This window comes from Myotis davidii, unplaced genomic scaffold (assembly GCF_000327345.1).
Source record: "Myotis davidii unplaced genomic scaffold, ASM32734v1 scaffold478, whole genome shotgun sequence".
Taxonomy (NCBI): Eukaryota; Metazoa; Chordata; class Mammalia; order Chiroptera; family Vespertilionidae; genus Myotis; species Myotis davidii.
Window position 1 is genome coordinate 3,367,601 of NW_006289570.1, and position 17,710 is coordinate 3,385,310.

The 17,710-nt window shown below is 42.4% G+C and overlaps 2 protein-coding genes across 3 annotated transcripts; one reads left to right on the top strand and one right to left on the bottom strand.

Annotated features, from left to right (window-relative positions):
- The first annotated feature begins 277 nt into the window (after positions 1-277).
- On the top strand, positions 278-8,422 carry CCDC117 (coiled-coil domain containing 117). Of its 2 annotated transcripts, none has more exons than XM_006762048.2 (4): positions 278-616; positions 3,240-3,464; positions 4,168-4,305; positions 6,886-8,422. In XM_006762048.2, exons 1-4 carry the CDS (start codon positions 531-533, stop codon positions 7,121-7,123), a joined length of 687 nt encoding a protein of 228 aa, XP_006762111.1. In that variant the 5' UTR covers positions 278-530; the 3' UTR covers positions 7,124-8,422. The 2 variants fall into 2 exon arrangements, with proteins under 2 accessions (XP_006762111.1, XP_006762112.1); XM_006762049.2 differs by having other exon boundaries at positions 556-616; positions 3,319-3,464.
- A 4,322-nt stretch (positions 8,423-12,744) lies between these two features.
- On the bottom strand, positions 12,745-16,915 carry XBP1 (X-box binding protein 1; the record flags this gene model as incomplete). The annotated part of the gene is given in 5 exon segments (XM_015562827.1): positions 12,745-13,859; positions 14,383-14,466; positions 14,469-14,528; positions 15,339-15,476; positions 16,736-16,915. Coding segments are annotated over 5 exon segments (1,020 nt in total), but the record flags the coding sequence as incomplete, so codon positions are not given.
- Positions 16,916-17,710: the final 795 nt, after the last annotated feature.

The window sequence follows — 17,710 nt, forward strand, 5'->3', positions numbered from 1 at the left end:
TAACTGTAAGTCGCCGGAGGTCGCGCTGGGACCTCGGCCCGCCTGCGCCTCTGGGAAGTGAGCCGACTTTCCCCAACTCGACCGGGTCGGAGTCCGGGCCATCGGGAGCCTCGTGTCCCCTCGGCGTCTCCCCGACTCGCCCCTCTTTCGGACCCGGCGCGGCCGCCGATGCGCACAACTTTCCGTGCCTCTCGGGCCGTCGGCTGCTGCTGCTTCTGCAGAGAGGGGCGGAGCGGGTCCTCCGCGTGAGATCGTGCAAATAAAGGCGCTGATCGCGGCGCCCGTCCCGCACCCCCTTTCCCTTCCTGGGTCTGCCCCCGGGTCTCTCCCAGGACGGGGGACGGAGCGAGGGGTCAGATCGCAATCGCTGGTTGGACCGGGACCTCCCCACGTGTACCTGCTGGACCTGGCGACCTGGTGTCCGTCCCGGAGAGGGACCGGCAGCTGGGTCCGTGCGGGGCGGGGAGCTGATTGCAGCCAGAAAGAGTGGCTGCTGCAAGCGCGAGCTCCGTGCCTTTCCCCGGAAACTGATGCCTAGTTTGTTTGTTTTGTTTTGTTTCAACAGTGTTTCCGCTCCCTGCAAAAAGAAACACAAGCTAGAGCGGGAAGATGACGAGTAAGTTTCAGGGGCCGTTTATTCGCTTGTCGTGTATTGATGGACCCTGTTTTGTGTCCTTCGAGATTTGTTTGCAGTGAAAGGATGGAAGGAGGTGCAGGAACCGATAGCACCAGCAGCATGGGTGGTGGTGCTTTAGAGAAAGGCACCGAGTGGCCGGCAGAGTCCGGGCACCTCCCGCTCTCTGATGGATTGGGAAGTTTTGATTTCGAACCATGTGAATGTTACACGCACACACAGTGAAAAGAATTCCAAGTGGATATGTAGTATTTAAAAGTCTTCCCTTCCCAGCTCACAGCTCTCCCCGGAGGCCACCACCGTTAACTGCTTCCTGTATCTCCCCTGGAAGATAATTGTAAAAAAACTTACACGCTTATCACTGTATCTGCCTGCATTTCTTAGTAAGAAGATATATTGTTCACACTGTGCAACACAAGCATCTCTTCATTCTACTTTCTTGTAGCTTGTTGCCTATGGGCCCATAGAATTTGCCTAATTCCTTTTTTAAGGCTAGGTATAGATCACCAGGATCCTGTGGATGGATTGCCAAGCTATTTCTAATTTTTTGCTATTACTAACAATTCTACCATGGGCTTTTTTTTTGTTTTTTGCATGTGAAGAAAGATAAAGATTGAATTTACGATGACTTTTTAAAAATTAAATCTTTATTATTGAAATTATTACATGTGTCTCTGCCCCAGGCCTTCACCACCCTATTGTCTGTGTCCTGGATTATGCATATATGCATGCAAGTCCTTTGGTTAATCTCATCCCACCCACTTCCACCTTCCCTCTGACATTCCAGTCTGTTCCATGCTTCTGTGTGTCTGGATCTATTTTTGTTCATCAGTTTATTTTGTTCATTAGATTCCACATATGAGAGATCCTGTGATACTTTCTCTTAATGACTTATTTGGCTTAGCACATGGCCATTCTTTTTAAATTCTTTGTATATATTTGCAAGTAGGTGAGTGGATTTCCTAGACAGGAAATTGCTGGGTCTTAAATGTATGCATTTTCAATTTCTTTTTTTTTTTTAAGAATTTTTTAAAAATATATTTCTTTTTAAAAAATGTATTTCTTGCCGAAACCGGTTTGGCTCAGTGGATAGAGCGTCGGCCTGCGGACTGAAGGGTCCCGGGTTCGATTCCGGTCGGGGGCATGTACCTGGGTTGCGGGTACATCTCCAACTGGGAATTGACCAGGAATCGAACCGTGACCTCCTGGTTCATAGGTCCACGCTCAACCACTGAGCCATGCGGGAACCAGAGTTGTCCATTTATATTCTTTATAGCAGTGGAAATGTCTGTTTTTCATCTTCTCACCACATCTGTATTTTTAAATTTTATGATCTAATAGGCAAAAATTGTATTCATAGGTAGGCAGTCAGTGGGGAGGTTTTTGGGGGAGCGGGGATAAAAGAGGATATCCAGATGACCAGCCAAACGAAAAGATGTTCAACCTCATCAGTCTTTAGGGAAGTGCATAGTAAAGCCACCGTGATATAGGAGTGGTCATGGAGCATCAGGAACTCTCAAACACTATGGATGAGAATGTAAATTGGCATAGCACTTCGTGAAACAGGGTGGCATTATCTAATAAGTTGAAGGCACATGTACCTTTTAACCCACCAGTTCTCCTCCCAAGTATGTACATGTGCACATCAGGAAACATACAAGATGTTCTGGTCTTGAGATTGCACTTGCTAATGCCCAGACCATAGAGTACTTTTGGCCTAAATACTGAAATAGAACAGGGCTAGTTGCCATACACCTTTCAACTAAACTGGTAATATCATGCTTGCAAATACTACTTCATGCTAAGAGTTTGAACAGTTGAACTTTCCTAAGGAGCTGGCAGTTTTCGTGAAAATGGCACAGAAGTAGGATTCAGGGGCTCTACGGTGGGTCTGTCTGGTGCCCAACATGTAATTCTGTCTTACATGACACTTGGAGGGAGTACTTAAGTCTTTCTAGATCTTAGTTTCCAAATGTGCAAAACAAATTGGATTTGATGAACTCTAAGGTCTCTATGAAATATAAAATTTTCAAGGAAGTAAAGATAGTCTATGTTTGAAGGTAGGGGAATAGTGTACCTCATTAATCAAGAACTCAGAGAGCCAACTGGCAATATGGCATTTTGGAGAGGACCAAGAAATCAGCAGCATCAGCACCTGTAGTACTTAGACCAGACCTGATGAGGCATATGTTTTTGCCATAAGGGAATACGGGATGCCTACAACCACTTTGTCATGTGACCAGTTTGATAGAGCAGCAGAAATATGACAAAATATAGCTGGTGCTGAATTACTGCTTTGTGACTTTTGGTTCCTTACTCCCACTTGACCTATCCAGAGCCAAATAGGAATGACTTTAATTTTCCACATTGAACACTTATAATTTATAAAAGCAAGATCTTGTAGGAACAGCTTAGTTTGGCAGAGAGCAGTAGAAAAAAACCTTTCAAGGAGGCGGTGAGAATGACAGAAAAGAAAATGCGTGGTTTTATAAACACACTGTCAGAAGTTATTAGAGTTCTTTCATATTAGAATTTGATTAGAGATAGGGATGATCTACATTTCATTTATATCCAGGATTTTCATTGAAAAAACTTTTTTTTCCAGTTGCCCAGTAAGAAAGAAAAGGCTTACTGAAGCAGGGCTCTGTGCTGGTCCTAATGACTGGATTCTTTGTGCACATCAGGATATAGAGGGCCATGGAGTAAGTCCATGCCCTAGTGGCCTTTCTGCACCTGCCATGTTAGATGTGACTTGTGAAGAAATGGATCAGACCACTGGAGAACCACAGTGTGACGTTGCCAGAAGGAGGCTTCAGGAAATTGAGGACAGGTAAATGGGCAGCGTATATACCGGGCTTGTTGCTGTTCCGATGTCATGTCTCTACTCTTTTAAGCTAGTCTGATTCATCACTTGATGATACCTTGATTCTCAACCTCTTAGAGAAACTGTAAAAATAAGGAACTCAAAATGTACATATTAAATGTTAAAGTAAGCTCTTCTTGTAGAACTGTACAGAATTTTTTCACTTACTACTATCTCTGAATATTAATTTTTGGTTTCTGGGACTTTCAGGGAGACATTCTTTTTTTAAAAAATATGTTTTTATTAATTTCAGAGAGGGAGGGAGAGGGAGAGAGAGAGAAAAATCAGTGATGAAAGAGAATCATCGATTGGCTTCTTCAGACACACCCCCTATTGGGGATCAAACCTGCAACCCAGGCATGTGTCCTTGACCGGAATCGAACCTGGGACCCTTCAGTCCACAGGCTGACGCTCTATCCACTGAGCCAGACCAGCTAGGGCCAGGGACACATTCTTCAACTTTGCATCTAATATAAAACTTTTATTAAATGAAATGTTGAATAACTATTCTGTGTATAATTTTTTCACTCATGTATAGCCTCATGTTTTACTTGACCTTTTTTTCGCTATAGCACCTGTTACTTTTATCCTTTTTTATTTTTTTCCAATTACTAGAATATATAATAGTTTGACTAAGTTTTTTTTCTCTGCTTCTGCTGCCTTTATTTAGAATAATTGACGAAGATGAAGAAGTTGAAGCTGACAGAAATATTAACCATCTCCCCAGTCTTGTCCTTTCTGATGCTATGAAAACAGGTTTGAAGAGGGAATTTGATGAAGTCTTTACAAAGAAAATGATTGAGTCCATGTAAGTTTTGGTTCCTGGTTTCCATTTACTTATGATCTTGAAAACCCAGAGTCTCTAGACCAGGGTTCCTCAAACTACGGCCCGTGGGCCACATGCAAATACAAATATTGTATTTGTTCCCGTTTTGTTTTTTTACTTCAAAATAAGATATGTGCAGTGTGCATAGGAATTTGTTCATAGTTTGTTTTTTTTTTAAACTATAGTCCCGCCCTCCAACAGTCTGAGGGTCAGTGAACTGGCCCCCTGTTTAAAAAGTTTGAGGACCCCTGCTCTAGGGTCAGAAAGATCTAGGTGCAAATGCTCCCTCCTCCACTCACTCGCAGTGGGAGCCGGGCCAGCTTCTCCACCTTGCTAACCTCGGTGTGTCCTCGCCATTTTTAGTTCATTGGAGTGAGCAAAATGCTCTGCAAGAAAGAGTTTGAAGAACGCAATAGTTTGCCTACTTACCCCTTGGAGTCTTTGAATACAGGCCTGAAAGGCAGTGTATTCTGTTTGGGAATGGGAGGGTTGGCAAGGAGTAGCCCATTGTCTTAAATTCCTATGATAGGACATAGGATCCACATTTCAAAACCTCTTGTTCACCTGGCTTCTCAGTCATCCAGGAACACTATCGAGACCTAGGAACAAACAAACAAAAATGTCTCCCAGCAAAGGTTACAAATCAAAACTCATATGTTTGTCTTATAGTGTATATAGCCTCTCAAGGCCTTTAGCTGTAAGCACCATTATTCCCCTAATTTAGACACAGTTTCGTTTTTCTGGTTTCCTAGATCATCAGAGTAGAAACAGCCAGTGAGAGCCGAACAAACAGACTTGTTGTGAGTAATGAAAGTATAGTGTGAGGACAAGAGAGGAAACTGGAAAGCCAACGTAAGATCCTTAACTAAAAGGCAAAACATCCTGGAGCTCATTAACATAAGAGCTAATGATAGGTCGGTAATTCTTGTATCCTTGAGCCTAGCTCAGTGATGGCGAACCTTTTGAGCTCGGCATGTCAGCATTTTGAAAAACCCTAACTTAACTCTGGTGCCGTGTCACATAAAGAAATTTTTTGATCTTTGCCACCATAGTAAAACAAAGACTTATACTTTTGACATTTATTGTATATATTTAAATGCCATTTAACAAAAGAAAAGTCAACCAAAAAAATGAGTTCGCGTGTTATAGGTTCGCCATCACTGGCCTAGGTAGTCTCCAGTCCTCAGCATCTGCCGTGGGCAGGTTCTAAGTGCCATTTATGTGCTGCCTGAATAGGACTTGAGAGTCAGGGTACGTGGCATACACCTGGTACCTTCTCGTCGGGCACCAGTCCCAGGGATGCTAGGTAGATGAAGCATTACTGCCTTTGGCCATAGTGGGTTCAGCGCTGCTTGCTGTTAGATCACAGCCCCTAACTTGAGCTTATAATTAACTGCCCAACCCTGAGGATGGGTCGATAGTTTAGCCAAGAGAAAGCAGGTCATGTTACCTCCAGCCTAAAACATAGCACTTTCTGCTCTCGGTAGTTTTCCAGAAGCTCACCTTCGGAGATACTCTTTATTGTCTGTGTTTTATTTGCTTTACTTGCCTTTGGGCTCTAGAAACCATCGAACCATTAGTAACTGGGGAGGTTTGATGGGAGCAGACACAGGCATTGGGCACATTTGGCTTACTGCAAAAAGAATTATACTTTTTGAAAAATATATTTTAATGATTTCAAAGAGGAAAGGAGAGGGAGAGAGAGAGAGAAACATCAATAATGAGAGAGAATCACTGGATTGGCTGCCTTCTGCATGCCTCCAACTGGGGATCAAGCCTGCAACTTGGGCATGTGCCCTGAGCGGGAATCGAACCATGACCTCCTGGTTCATAGGTCAGTGCTCAACCACTGAGCCACAGCTGCCAGGCAACATACTTCATATACTAAGCAAAGGGCATACTGAGATACTTTTAATATATTTTTCCAGTGCTTCGTTTTCATTTATAATAGGTTAGTACAAGATAGTAGCCCACATCAGTGTGTCTCTCTCCCATCAATGTTTCTCTCTCTCCCCCCTCTCTCCTTTCCACTCTGTCTAAAAAAAAGTTATATTAAATCAAGGGCCTCTATTTTTTCACATTGGATGTTTATATTCTAATCACAGCATCAGTACAACCAGTTGGTTTGGTTAAAAATGCATGCAGAACTGTAAAATTTTATGTATTTGAATATCCTTTTTTTAAAAAATATATTTCTTTATTGATTTCAGAGAGGAAGGGAGGAGAGAGAAATAGAAACATCAGTGATGAGAAAGAATCATTGATTGGCGGCCTCCTGCATACCCCCCACTGAGGATCGAGCCCACAACCCAGGCATGTGCCCTTGGCCGAAATCAAACCTGGCACCCTTCAGTCCTCAGGCTGATGCTCTATCCACTGAGCCAAGCCAGCTAGGGCTGAATATCCTTTCTCAAAATTAATTTGCATTATTATTATGAATCTCTACTTTTGATGCTTTCAGTGTGTAATTCTACATATTAGACAGTAGACTAGCTTCTCAACATATATCTTTTATTTTCACGTCTTAGAATTTTTAATAAAAATCTATATTTTCTTTCTTAGGAGCCGTCCTTCCATGGAGCTTGTGCTCTGGAAACCTCTCCCTGAACTCCTTCCCGATAAGCCAAAGCCACCATCTAACGCTAAGAACTACACTAGAGAGAGCCAAGCTAAGCCAGCCGCCGCCGGCACCACCTTCCCTAGGAGAACTGAACTGTTCTTGGAACCTCGGCAAACAGGGCTGCCAATGTACAATAGTTTGGAGACAGCTGCTTGCACAGAAGAAGAGATGGAACTCTAGAAATGTGTTTCTATACTAAAGTTGTCAAATTTTTGAAGGCTCATGTGTTCATTCATGAGCCTGCTTATACAGCATAGGGACTTGAAAGTTCTGAAACGGGTGTAAGAACATCTCCACCTGTGGTTTGGGGAGGGCCTCTCATTTTGGGTAGCCATTTCTCAAATTCAACGTTTTGCCAAGGAAGCTTGCCTCAAGGGAAAAGCTATTTTCTAGAGGCATTATTTTTGTGAGCTTACAGTCTGCACAGGCAAGTATCGACACTCCGTGTGTAAGGGTGACTTCAATCATCTGTCACATTGTTTAAACCATTCAGAAACTTGGAGAATACTGAGACTCTTGAGTTGAAAAAGATGCATTAAGAAAAAAGGGTACTGCTACTACAACTGAACCCTGACAGTTGAATCCCAGCTTATCTGGAGATATGAACTCTGTTTACAGTGGTGACTATGACTGGGGAGAAGGAGGGAAGAAAGCCGTAGCTCAAGTCTATTGCTAAGAAATTTAACGGAGGCTCTGAAACTTGTACAGTAGTTGTCATTTCAATGTAGCTAAGTTGATTAAATAGCCAGTAGCATTGTGGCTCACCTCTCTGCCTCTGAAAATGCAATGAAAATATAAAGAAAAGGTTTTTCCTTTGAGGCTTTTTTGCTCTGTGTTACTGTAGTTCCTGGGATTCCCTTGCATAATTGATAAACCGAACTATTCAGTAATGTTTACAACTTAATTAACTTGGATAATTTAAAAGATTTTGAGGTAACCCATGTGCAAATTGGCTGTGGGAGAAGCACTCTTGGGTAACCCTGAGGAAGTGCTGTGTCAGCTAAGCCCAGGATTGATCACTTCAGTAGCTAAAAAAAGGTACCGGTATGAGCAAGTGGAGTTTTAAATGTTAATTTAGAAACAATGACTGGATCTTTAACTGAGAACGTATGGGCAGGCCATGTTGAGATTTACTGAAATAGCCAGTTTGCCTGGTGCTTCAACTATTCAGTAACCTAAAAGTTGGCAGAGAAGAGTTTCCTGCGAGCAGGCAGGAAGTCTTCAGTTCTCAGACGTAAACCAGCTCAAGGTTTCCTTTGGGGACAACCAAGTTTAAAGTGTTTTACTTCTCAGGAAGAACTTTTCTGTGTGGCAAGGACTCAGTAGTGCACAGTGAAATGACAGTTCCTTTAATGCTACAGAATATTCACTATAACTTATTAAATGAGTGTAATATTGGCCCTTTCCTCACATAGCAGGAGACCACCTAGTTCTTTCTGTTTTCTGGATTTCTTCTCCCTTTGTAGGAATCAAATACCTTGTATAGAAAAAAAAAAAAAGATTTATACCAAGTATAGAGGTAACTTTTTGAAACTAGCTCCCAGGCATTTTGAAACACATGCTGAAATCCTTCCCCTTGTTACAAATGGTGTAGAAGTCACAAGTCTGTTTATTGGACTGTTTCTTCTCTTGCCTTTTGTTCCTGCTTTCTCTATTTCTGTCTGGACAGTCAGGAAAAGATTTAATGTTTAATATTTAAACAAAATATTTAATGTCTACACAAGAAAATTATTCAAACTTCAAACCAGTATTTAAACCAGTTGGAAACCAGCTAATAGTTTCTTAATCTCCGATTTAGAGATGAATGTAAACTGTATTCTGTTGAAATCTGCCTGTGTCTGATTCATGCCATTTGAAAAACTCCTGCCTTTAGGTCATTGTTTATTGGGACCAACTTGTAAAGTTTGTCGCCTTAAAGAAATCTCCATGTTAAAAACTTTGTTCTATTGTAACCCAAAAACATGAAGCAACTCCCGGAATTTGGAGTTAGTCCCAGTGTTAGGGTGGAAGGGGAGGTGACAGCTTTCCCAAGAAGCACCCGAACACACGATTGTCTTCTATAGGAATGATGGGCAGGCCTTTGGTCAAGGGTCCGTGTAATGAAGAGGAGGAAGAAAGAGCCCCCAGACCAAGGCTCTGATACCATAGGCAAATACAGGAGAGAATTAAGATTCTGTTTATTAAAATCTAAACAGAACTTGTTTCAGGAGTCAAGTGATCTGACATGACAATTCTTTCTGCAGGAAAATGGATGTTCGATGCTCCTTTCTAAATTTGCATACGTTTATACTAAAATGGTCTTCATCTTTGTGGTGCTTACTCACCTGAGCCGTCTCCACAGCCCCCATGCTTCTGTTTTGTTTTTCTTTTTATAGCATAAGACTTTTAGTTTTGCCTTAAGGTTTCCCTAGGGGAATAACGTCTTTTCATTTTGTACAGCTTTTGCAGCATGGATCAAACATTGGCTTTCTATGCTAATGTATGAAGAGGAAAAATTATCTAAAGCAGGTGAGCTTTAATGAACAAATGTATATTTTCTCTGAGTTTGAATAGGGTGTGTGGATTTTTAAAAAAAAATTAATATGAAGAAAGTAAGTCCAGTTCTCACATATTAATCAGTCAAATAAAAAAAACCCTCATTCTTGAAAAGGTGCAAATGTAAAATTTAGGAAAATGAACCATGAGAAAAAATTATCTAAAGCAGGTGAGCTTTAATGAACAAATGTATATTTTCTCTGAGTTTGAATAGGGTGTGTGGATTTTTAAAAAAAATTAATATGAAGAAAGTAAGTCCAGTTCTCACATATTAATCAGTCAAATAAAAAAAACCCTCATTCTTGAAAAGGTGCAAATGTAAAATTTAGGAAAATAACTAGAACCATGAGAAGAATGCTTACCAGCAAGATCATTAATTATTTTGGATTTAGAACTTGGTTTTGTTTTTTAATAGTGATAAGAATGGTGCAGTACTAGGAAAGTTCTGGAAAATGCTGTCAATTTTGCTTTAAAACGAGAATCTGGTGTTTCTGTATTTGTTTTCAATAAAACTTCATAAGTGTTTTGGACTTTTTGAGATATTTGTATTTCTGTACTTAAGTAAATATAACAATCACGTGTTTGCTTTCCTCTAAATTGTATTTCAAGTAGCATTCATAACAGTGAGGGGCTTAAATATATTCTAAGAGATGATTATGTTGGTTTAAAGGTAAGTTTCATAAATGAATTAGCTCTTTACAAACCAGTCATAGTATGTCTTGCCGTTCCTAAAACCCCTAGAATGCTATCCACTCTTAGCAATTCACTACTGTTGTATGAACAGCATTGATTGGTAATGGTGATTAATTGCCCGTATTCAAGATGGCAGTAGTGACTGAGCCTTCAAAAATGTTCAAATATGGAGTTGAAAAGGGTGCATAGTGTTCACAGTTCTGTTTTTATAGGTTTGGGACCTTTAAAAATAAGGAATAGGAAAATTCCAGGATGCTCAATTACATGATCATTCCTTTCTTGAGTTGACAGGTCACTGGGTGGCAGTATTGCCTACATATTCACAACCATTGTTTGATAAATGTGGATTCCCTGATTTATGGGCAGGTTAAGTTTGGGTTATAATTATACAGAAAACTCAGGATCTTGTTTTGTTTTTCATTTGGAAATCACAGCTAAAAGTTATTTTTAAAAGTTCTTTCACAGGCTTAAAAACTAAAAAACCTTAGATACTGACAAGATAGTATAATCCAATTCACTAGGCGCAGTGTTCAGACTTCAGTGGTTTCAGTCTTTTTGCAGCAATATCTAAAATGCCATTTGGTTTTATTGCTAACGTGTTTTAGGCAGAGTAACATTTGATTCCTGAGGGGGAGCCCTGGCCATTGTGGCTCGGTTGAGTGTTGTTTTGTGCATTGAAAGGTCACTGGTTGAATTCCTGGTCAGGGCACATGTCCAGGTTGTAGGTTTGATCCCCATTGGGGGTTGTGCGGGAGGCAGCTGATCAATAATTTTCTCTCTCCTTCCCCCTCTCTAAAGTCAGTTAAAAACACATAGACATTTAATTCCTTGAGGGGATAGTTTTGTGTATATCCATTTGGTTCAAATATTCTGCCAGTGGCATTGTAGATATGACAACTCCAGATTAGTGGGTAAGTAAGCCAGTCTTTCTGTCCCTTAATGAATATTGGGTCAAAGGGTAAAGGTTTAATTCAGACTTTTAGACTTTAACCTGTGCCATAAAATATCCCTGGAGTACGCAGTATGACCTCCTGTCTACAGTTCTGGCCTACTTTGTGTTTGCTGTAGTAGTATTCCTAGAAAAGCAAGGAAGCCCACAGAGACTGGTGTTACAAGGCCCAGGGAAATGGTGTGCAGGCGTGTCACCTGATTCTTTTCACCTGTTATGGACAGCCCTCTGCATTTAATAGAAACTGTGTTTTGGTTTTGTAGGAAAAGGTCTTGATTTTTATTTCCAACCATTCGATTTAGTGTTTCAATGAAGACGTCTTGAATACCAGGTGTTTTCTCAAGACTGGGTAATTTCCACCCATCTGTGCAGGAAATGAAAACCCTAACCTACAGTTTATGCATGTCCTGTGTGTTATTCCTGTTAGTACAGCTGCCTCTTTCATGTGATGTCATTGAATGTAAATGACTTGCGCCTCAATTTCGATGCTTCTGCTATTATGATGGAAGCTTAAAATGCATCTGTAATTACATCTGCCTACACGATCTCTAAATAGATTCTCAGCTCTTAAGTTTTCAGTTATAGAAAATCAAGTTTTTAGTCATGAGGACAGCTGGAGGCTGTCCTTCCATTTACGACACAGAAACTGAGTAAACAAGCTTGCATGCCACGCACCAGCATTGGGCTCTGGCTTCAGTGACCAGGAATCTTAGGCTGTCTTGCCTTAAAGTATGCTTGTGGACATGCCGCCAATCACACCGAAATCACATGCCTTCAATCCCTTGTACTGGGTTAAAACTATACCGTTGTGCCTTGCTGCTTGGGACTGAATCCCATTTTCGTCTACTCATTCAGTTTGACTTCCCCAGAGGTTGTCTTAACATTGGCATAGAATGCCGGCATAGGTGAAATGTCAGTGAGGGAAACCCTTTACTATCTCATAAAAGGATTCCCAAGAGGTGCACCATGAAGGATGAGGAGGCCATCAAGTCTTTAGAACAGGTGCAATGTTTTGTGAAACAAGTTCTAGAGTATGTATATCTAATTCTGTCATTAAAACCCTTCCAAAATTGATTAGGAGAGAATAGCTAACATTTTAGTGCGTGGGATGGTGCCTAGAATGTCCTAAGTGCTTATAACACACCATCTCTGAATCCTTTAGCAACTGGTAGAGATACTATTATGCCCCTTTACAGACAAGAAAATAAGTGGTATGTCCAGGATTACCCAGCTAACCAGTGGCAGAGTTGAGCCAGGAAGTCTGATTCTAGAAAGTGCTCTTAAACCCTTTAATAATGGCAAGAAATCTTGGTATTTAATGGCATGCCCTTCTCTCACATGAGATGGTATAGCGAAACTGGTTAAGGGTTCTAGCTCTGCCACTTACTAGCTGTGATAATGGTCTGTTAGGCTGAAGAAATGATCTGAAATATAGTAACTGCTCAGAGTAGATTATATCACTTATGGCTTTAGGAATTGTAGCAAACAGTAATTACAGGGAAAAAACCTTCAGGCACTTTAAAGTGGCATGCTTATTGAAGTCGGATAAATCACTACCACGGCAAACAGTGGAACACCTGGAAAGAACATGCTAAGATCCAAGAAGGAATCATAGAACAAAGTCTGCATTGCACTTTTTAATTGCATGGGTAGTTTTAAATAAATGAAGAAAGCACCTTCCAAAAGATACACTAGCAGAGAAAGATTCCATCAGCATTTACATAGTAAATTTCTGTAACTTTACAAAAGATTCTTGATCTTTACTTGAACTGTACATGAGGGAAAAGGAGCCCCCTCAGCTAGGTTTCTCTCTGCTTGCAGAAGCAAACTAAAGTCCCTAAAAATCAGAGGCAGGCCTAGGATGCTGAGAAGGAAGAGAAATGATAAAGGGCCATTCATAAATTCCCTGTCTGAGGTCCCTTTGTAAGTACTTTAGAGCAAACTACTGCCCTTAAGATACTACCTCAAAAGCTGCAATTCGGGATATAGCACTATATCTGAGTACCTTGGGACGGCTGAATGTCTCAAAAGACAATACTTGGGGTGACCTGTGAGGTTTAACAGACAAATATTTTGCTGTGCATCTTCTACTTTGGCTTTCTGAATGAAGCACAGACAGGCTTCTCTGCTCTCTTCCAGGCAGTGTAAAAATCAAGGCAAAGGGCAACGTTGGGTCATCCTTTAGACACTTATCAGCTGGGGAAAGAGTTCATTGGCAAAGGTGTCCTCCCAGGAATGGTCTACACCAAGCAGAGAGGACATGTCGCTGAAAGGGGAAGGGGAGCCCTCATATGTACAGTCACTATAAGCATCCAGGAGGCAGGAAGATGGCTTCAGGCAGTGGCCGGCTGAAAGGAGATCTGGGATGCCCAGCTCTGGAATGAAGTCATCTACAAGTTCTTCCTTCACGGAGACAGCCAATTCAGGGGGATCCTTCTCTGAGGGGCTGGAAGGTGCTTCCTCAATTTTCACTACCACATCGGCTTGGCTCTCTGTCTCAGAGATGGGCATCTCTAAGACCAGGGGCTTGGTATATACGTGGTCAAAACGAATCAGTTCATTAATGGCTTCCAGCTTGGCTGATGGCGTCCCCAGGGATGGAGAAGGGGGGGCTGGTAAGGAACTGGGTCCTTCTGGGTAGACCTCTGGGAGCTGCTCCAGGCTGGTCGGCTCTGGGGAAGGACATCTGAGGAACATGACTGGGTCCAAGTTAAACAGGATGCCCAACAGGATATCAGACTGCAAGAGGCAAAAATTAGAATGCACCTGAGAATCTACCTAGAACACGAAGTACTAGGCCCTGTAATATAAATTAATCAATTATGCTCTAGGCCAATGGTTCTCAACCTTCCTAATGCCGCGACCCTTTAATACAGTTCCTCATGTGGTGACCCCCAATTTCACTGTTACAAATTGCACATAATTAAAGCATAGTGATTAATCACAAAAACAATATGTAATTATAGATGTGTTTTCCGATGGTCTTAGGCGACCTCTGTGAAAGGGTCAATCGACCCCCAAAGGGGTTGCGACCCACAGGTTGAGAACCGCTGCTATAGGATAACCTCCGGAACCCACCAGACCCATTTATCTACACTTCACTCCATGCTCTGGATCACCTGGAAACAGGAAGATAGTTGATGTTCACCCCTAACCCAACCCAAACCAACTTCTGTCCTAATCTGTATGGTAGGAATATTGGGCATCAAACATGGAATTAACTAGTGATAACACCTCTTTAGTAAACCCAAACAGCCCCTACCTCAGAGTCTGAAGAGTCAACACTGTCAGAATCCACGGGGAGATGTTCTGGAGGGGTGACAACTGGGCCTGCACCTGCTGCAGAGGTGCACGTAGTCTGAGTGCTGCGGACTCAGCAGACCCGGCCACTGGCCTCGCTCCATTCCCCTGGAGGAAAAACCAAAGTGAATAAACAGCTGGGAATCCCCAAGGAAATGCTCACCAGGCAGCTGTGATTCACAACTTCCAATAAATTTAGAAAACTAATCTTCAGAGCTGAAATATCTCCCTGACCTTTGTTATTTCCATTTTCTTGAGTCCTCAAGAAAAGATGAGAAAAGGGAGTAAGACTAGTCTTTTTAAAAAACTCTATTTTTATTGATTTCTAAGAAGAAGGGAGAGGGAGGGAGAGACAGAAACATCAATGATGAATGAGAGAGAATCACCGATCAGCTGCCTCCCTGACCAGGAATCGAACTGTGACCTCCTCGTTCATAGGTCGTTACTCAGCCACTGAGCCACATGGGCCAGGCAAAACTAACTTTTCATTGTGGTTTTGCATGCCCCGAAACATTTTTACTCTTAAATAATATCCTAGTGATATTCTCCATAACAATAATATTCCTCATCGATAGATTAATCCATAGATTAAAAGCCATAAATCTTCTATCAGAGAAGTGTCGCTATCAAAATGAGTCCCTTCTCTGCTTATTCATATTCATCAAAAAGCTTCTATAAGTTTAGTAGCACTCAAAGTCAGATTTGACTGGCTCTCTCACGCTGGTTCTCCTTCACGCTGGCACGTCTTAGGGGCTATCAGCATTTGTTAGTACTTGCTCTGAGAGCGCCATGTAACTTATTAAGTATCAGGACTTGTACTATTCAGTACACACTTGAAAATAAGTGTCATTAAAGAGGCCATGTCACGCCACTTAGAAACAGTTCTCCCATTCGGCACCAGATAAAGGAGATACTTGCCTTGGTCTCTTCCTCCTCCTCCTCCTCCTCAGTAGCCAGGGCATCCATGCCCAGGCGCTGTCTTAACTCCTGGTTCTCCATCACAAGGCCATGGGTTTTCTCTCGTAAAAGTTGATTTTCCAGCAGAAGTTTCTGGTTCTGGAAGAAAGTTCGTAAGAGTCTATTAAAACATCTAATTCTTTCACTTAATATACCTGATGGGAGTTTCACTTCAATTAATTTCCCTTCCTTCTCCTTCGGGAAAGCTATGCTTATCCAGGTCACACTAGGTATTAGAAAGGCCAGGTCATAATGACTAAAAAATAAGCTATTTAAGAAGTTCCAGTTCATGGGGGTCACAAATAACACAGTGCCTCCAACTAACATAGATAGACCTCAGCAAACGGTGACTTGTAACTTTAGTTTAGATAGGATGACAAAAAAAAAATCCTATCTTGAATTGGCAGGTAATAACAAAAGTGGACCATAAAATCAAAATATAGCCCTAACCGGTTTGGCTCAGTGGATAGAGCATCGGCCTGCGGACTGAAAGGTCCCAGGTTCGATTCCAGTCAAGGGCATGTACCTTGGTTTCGGGCACATCTCCAGTAGGGAATGTGCAGGAGGCAGCTGATCGATGTTTCTCTCATCATTGATGTTTCTAACTCTCTATCTCTCTCCCTTCCTCTCTGTAAAAAATCAATAAAATATATTTTTAAAAAAAGTCAAAGTATAAAAAAACCAGAATATAAATAATCATTATTTAGGATGTGTCAATGGCAACAGGTTAAGATCAGGTGTACCCTAGAAGGGGAAAGGAACCGTTGGTGGACTTTGGCCACGCCAGGAAGGGACTCAAGTGTAAGCAATGATTTCTTTCCTCCTCTGCTCTTAACAATTTCTTAGCACTATCTTGATAAACATTGCTGTAATTCGCCAACTTTGAAACAGATCCAGTACCATCTGCCTGCGGGCGGGTCATTTTCTCTCATCCAGCTTCACCATTTAACCAGCGACCTTGCCCACCCTAACGTAGACTTAGCTTTTTTTTTTTTTAATATATATTTCTTTATTGATTTCAGAGAGAAGGGAGAAGGAGAGAGAGACAGAAACATCAATGATGAGAGAGAATCATTGATCAGCTGCCTCCTGCACACCCCCTACTGGGGATGGAGCCTGTAACCCAGGCATGTGCCCTTGGCCAGAATCGAACCTGGGACCCTTGAGTCCGCAGGCTGGCGCGCTATCCACTGAGCCAAACCAGCTAGAGCTAGACTTAACGTTTAATCACCTGTTCCATTTTATTCCAAAGGGACCGACACAACTTGGGGTGGGCAGCGAATATCACAACATTTACCAGGGAAGGATACACAACAGAGAGAAGAGTTGTTGATTTTTTTTGGTTTAAGTATTTTTACCTCTTCTTCCAAATCGACCACTTGTTGCTCCAGCTCGCTCATCCGAGCTTTCTTGCGGTCTCTGGCGGTCTGGGCTGCAACTCTGTTTTTCAGTTTCCTGCGAACAGAAGGGGCATACCACACTGAGTCATCTCCCGCCTTCCTTCTATCTTTATTTGAAAACTCGGCCAGCTGGTGCTTTCACATACATCCATGTACAGCATCCGGTAGACGAAGGGGAAAAAATACGACCCAGGCTCCATCCCCCTCGACAAAACAAAACAAAAACACAGCCTTCTCTCAGCCTATCTTGAAGACCTGCTTTATTCTCTCTCTCCCCCCTCCCCCCCATGTTGCTCTACTCTCTCCCAGGTTGCATCATCCACTTCAGCCTCATTCTGGCTACAGCACGGGGGCTGGACACAAATATTCATTCCTCTTGCAACATAAGAACTTTCTTCCTCCCTTTTCCACTCCCCCTGCTTCCTCAACTCCAACCCCCCTCGAACAGGATCCAACCTGGACGGATCGAATCTAGCGAAGGCTGCAATCGCGCTCCAAACAGAAACCCTCTCTCCCCGCAAGCGCAACTCCAGTGAGGGAGGGGCTGGTGGGTGCCCTTCGCTCTGCGGCCAGGATCCCGGGCAGTCCCCGGGACGGGAGCCCTGTCCGCTCCGGGAGGCACTGCATCCCCCAAGTGCACAGCGATCAGGAAAGAAATAACACTGCAGGGGACGGAGTCATCAGCATCTCCCCCCTCTCCCCAAAGACGCCATGAAACAAATGCCATCTTAAGGCTGCGGTGACCTCAGGCTCCTTTCAACAGCTGTCATGTCAGCTGCCCCTCGAAATAAAGTTAGGGAAACCGAGCGGATAACCGACTCCAAGTGCAAAAAAAAAAAACAAAAAACGCTGAACGACTGGACTGTGGTCGCTCAATCCCCGGCTCTAGGCATCTCCCTCCTGAGCTAGAAAAGAAGGAAACGAAAAAAAACG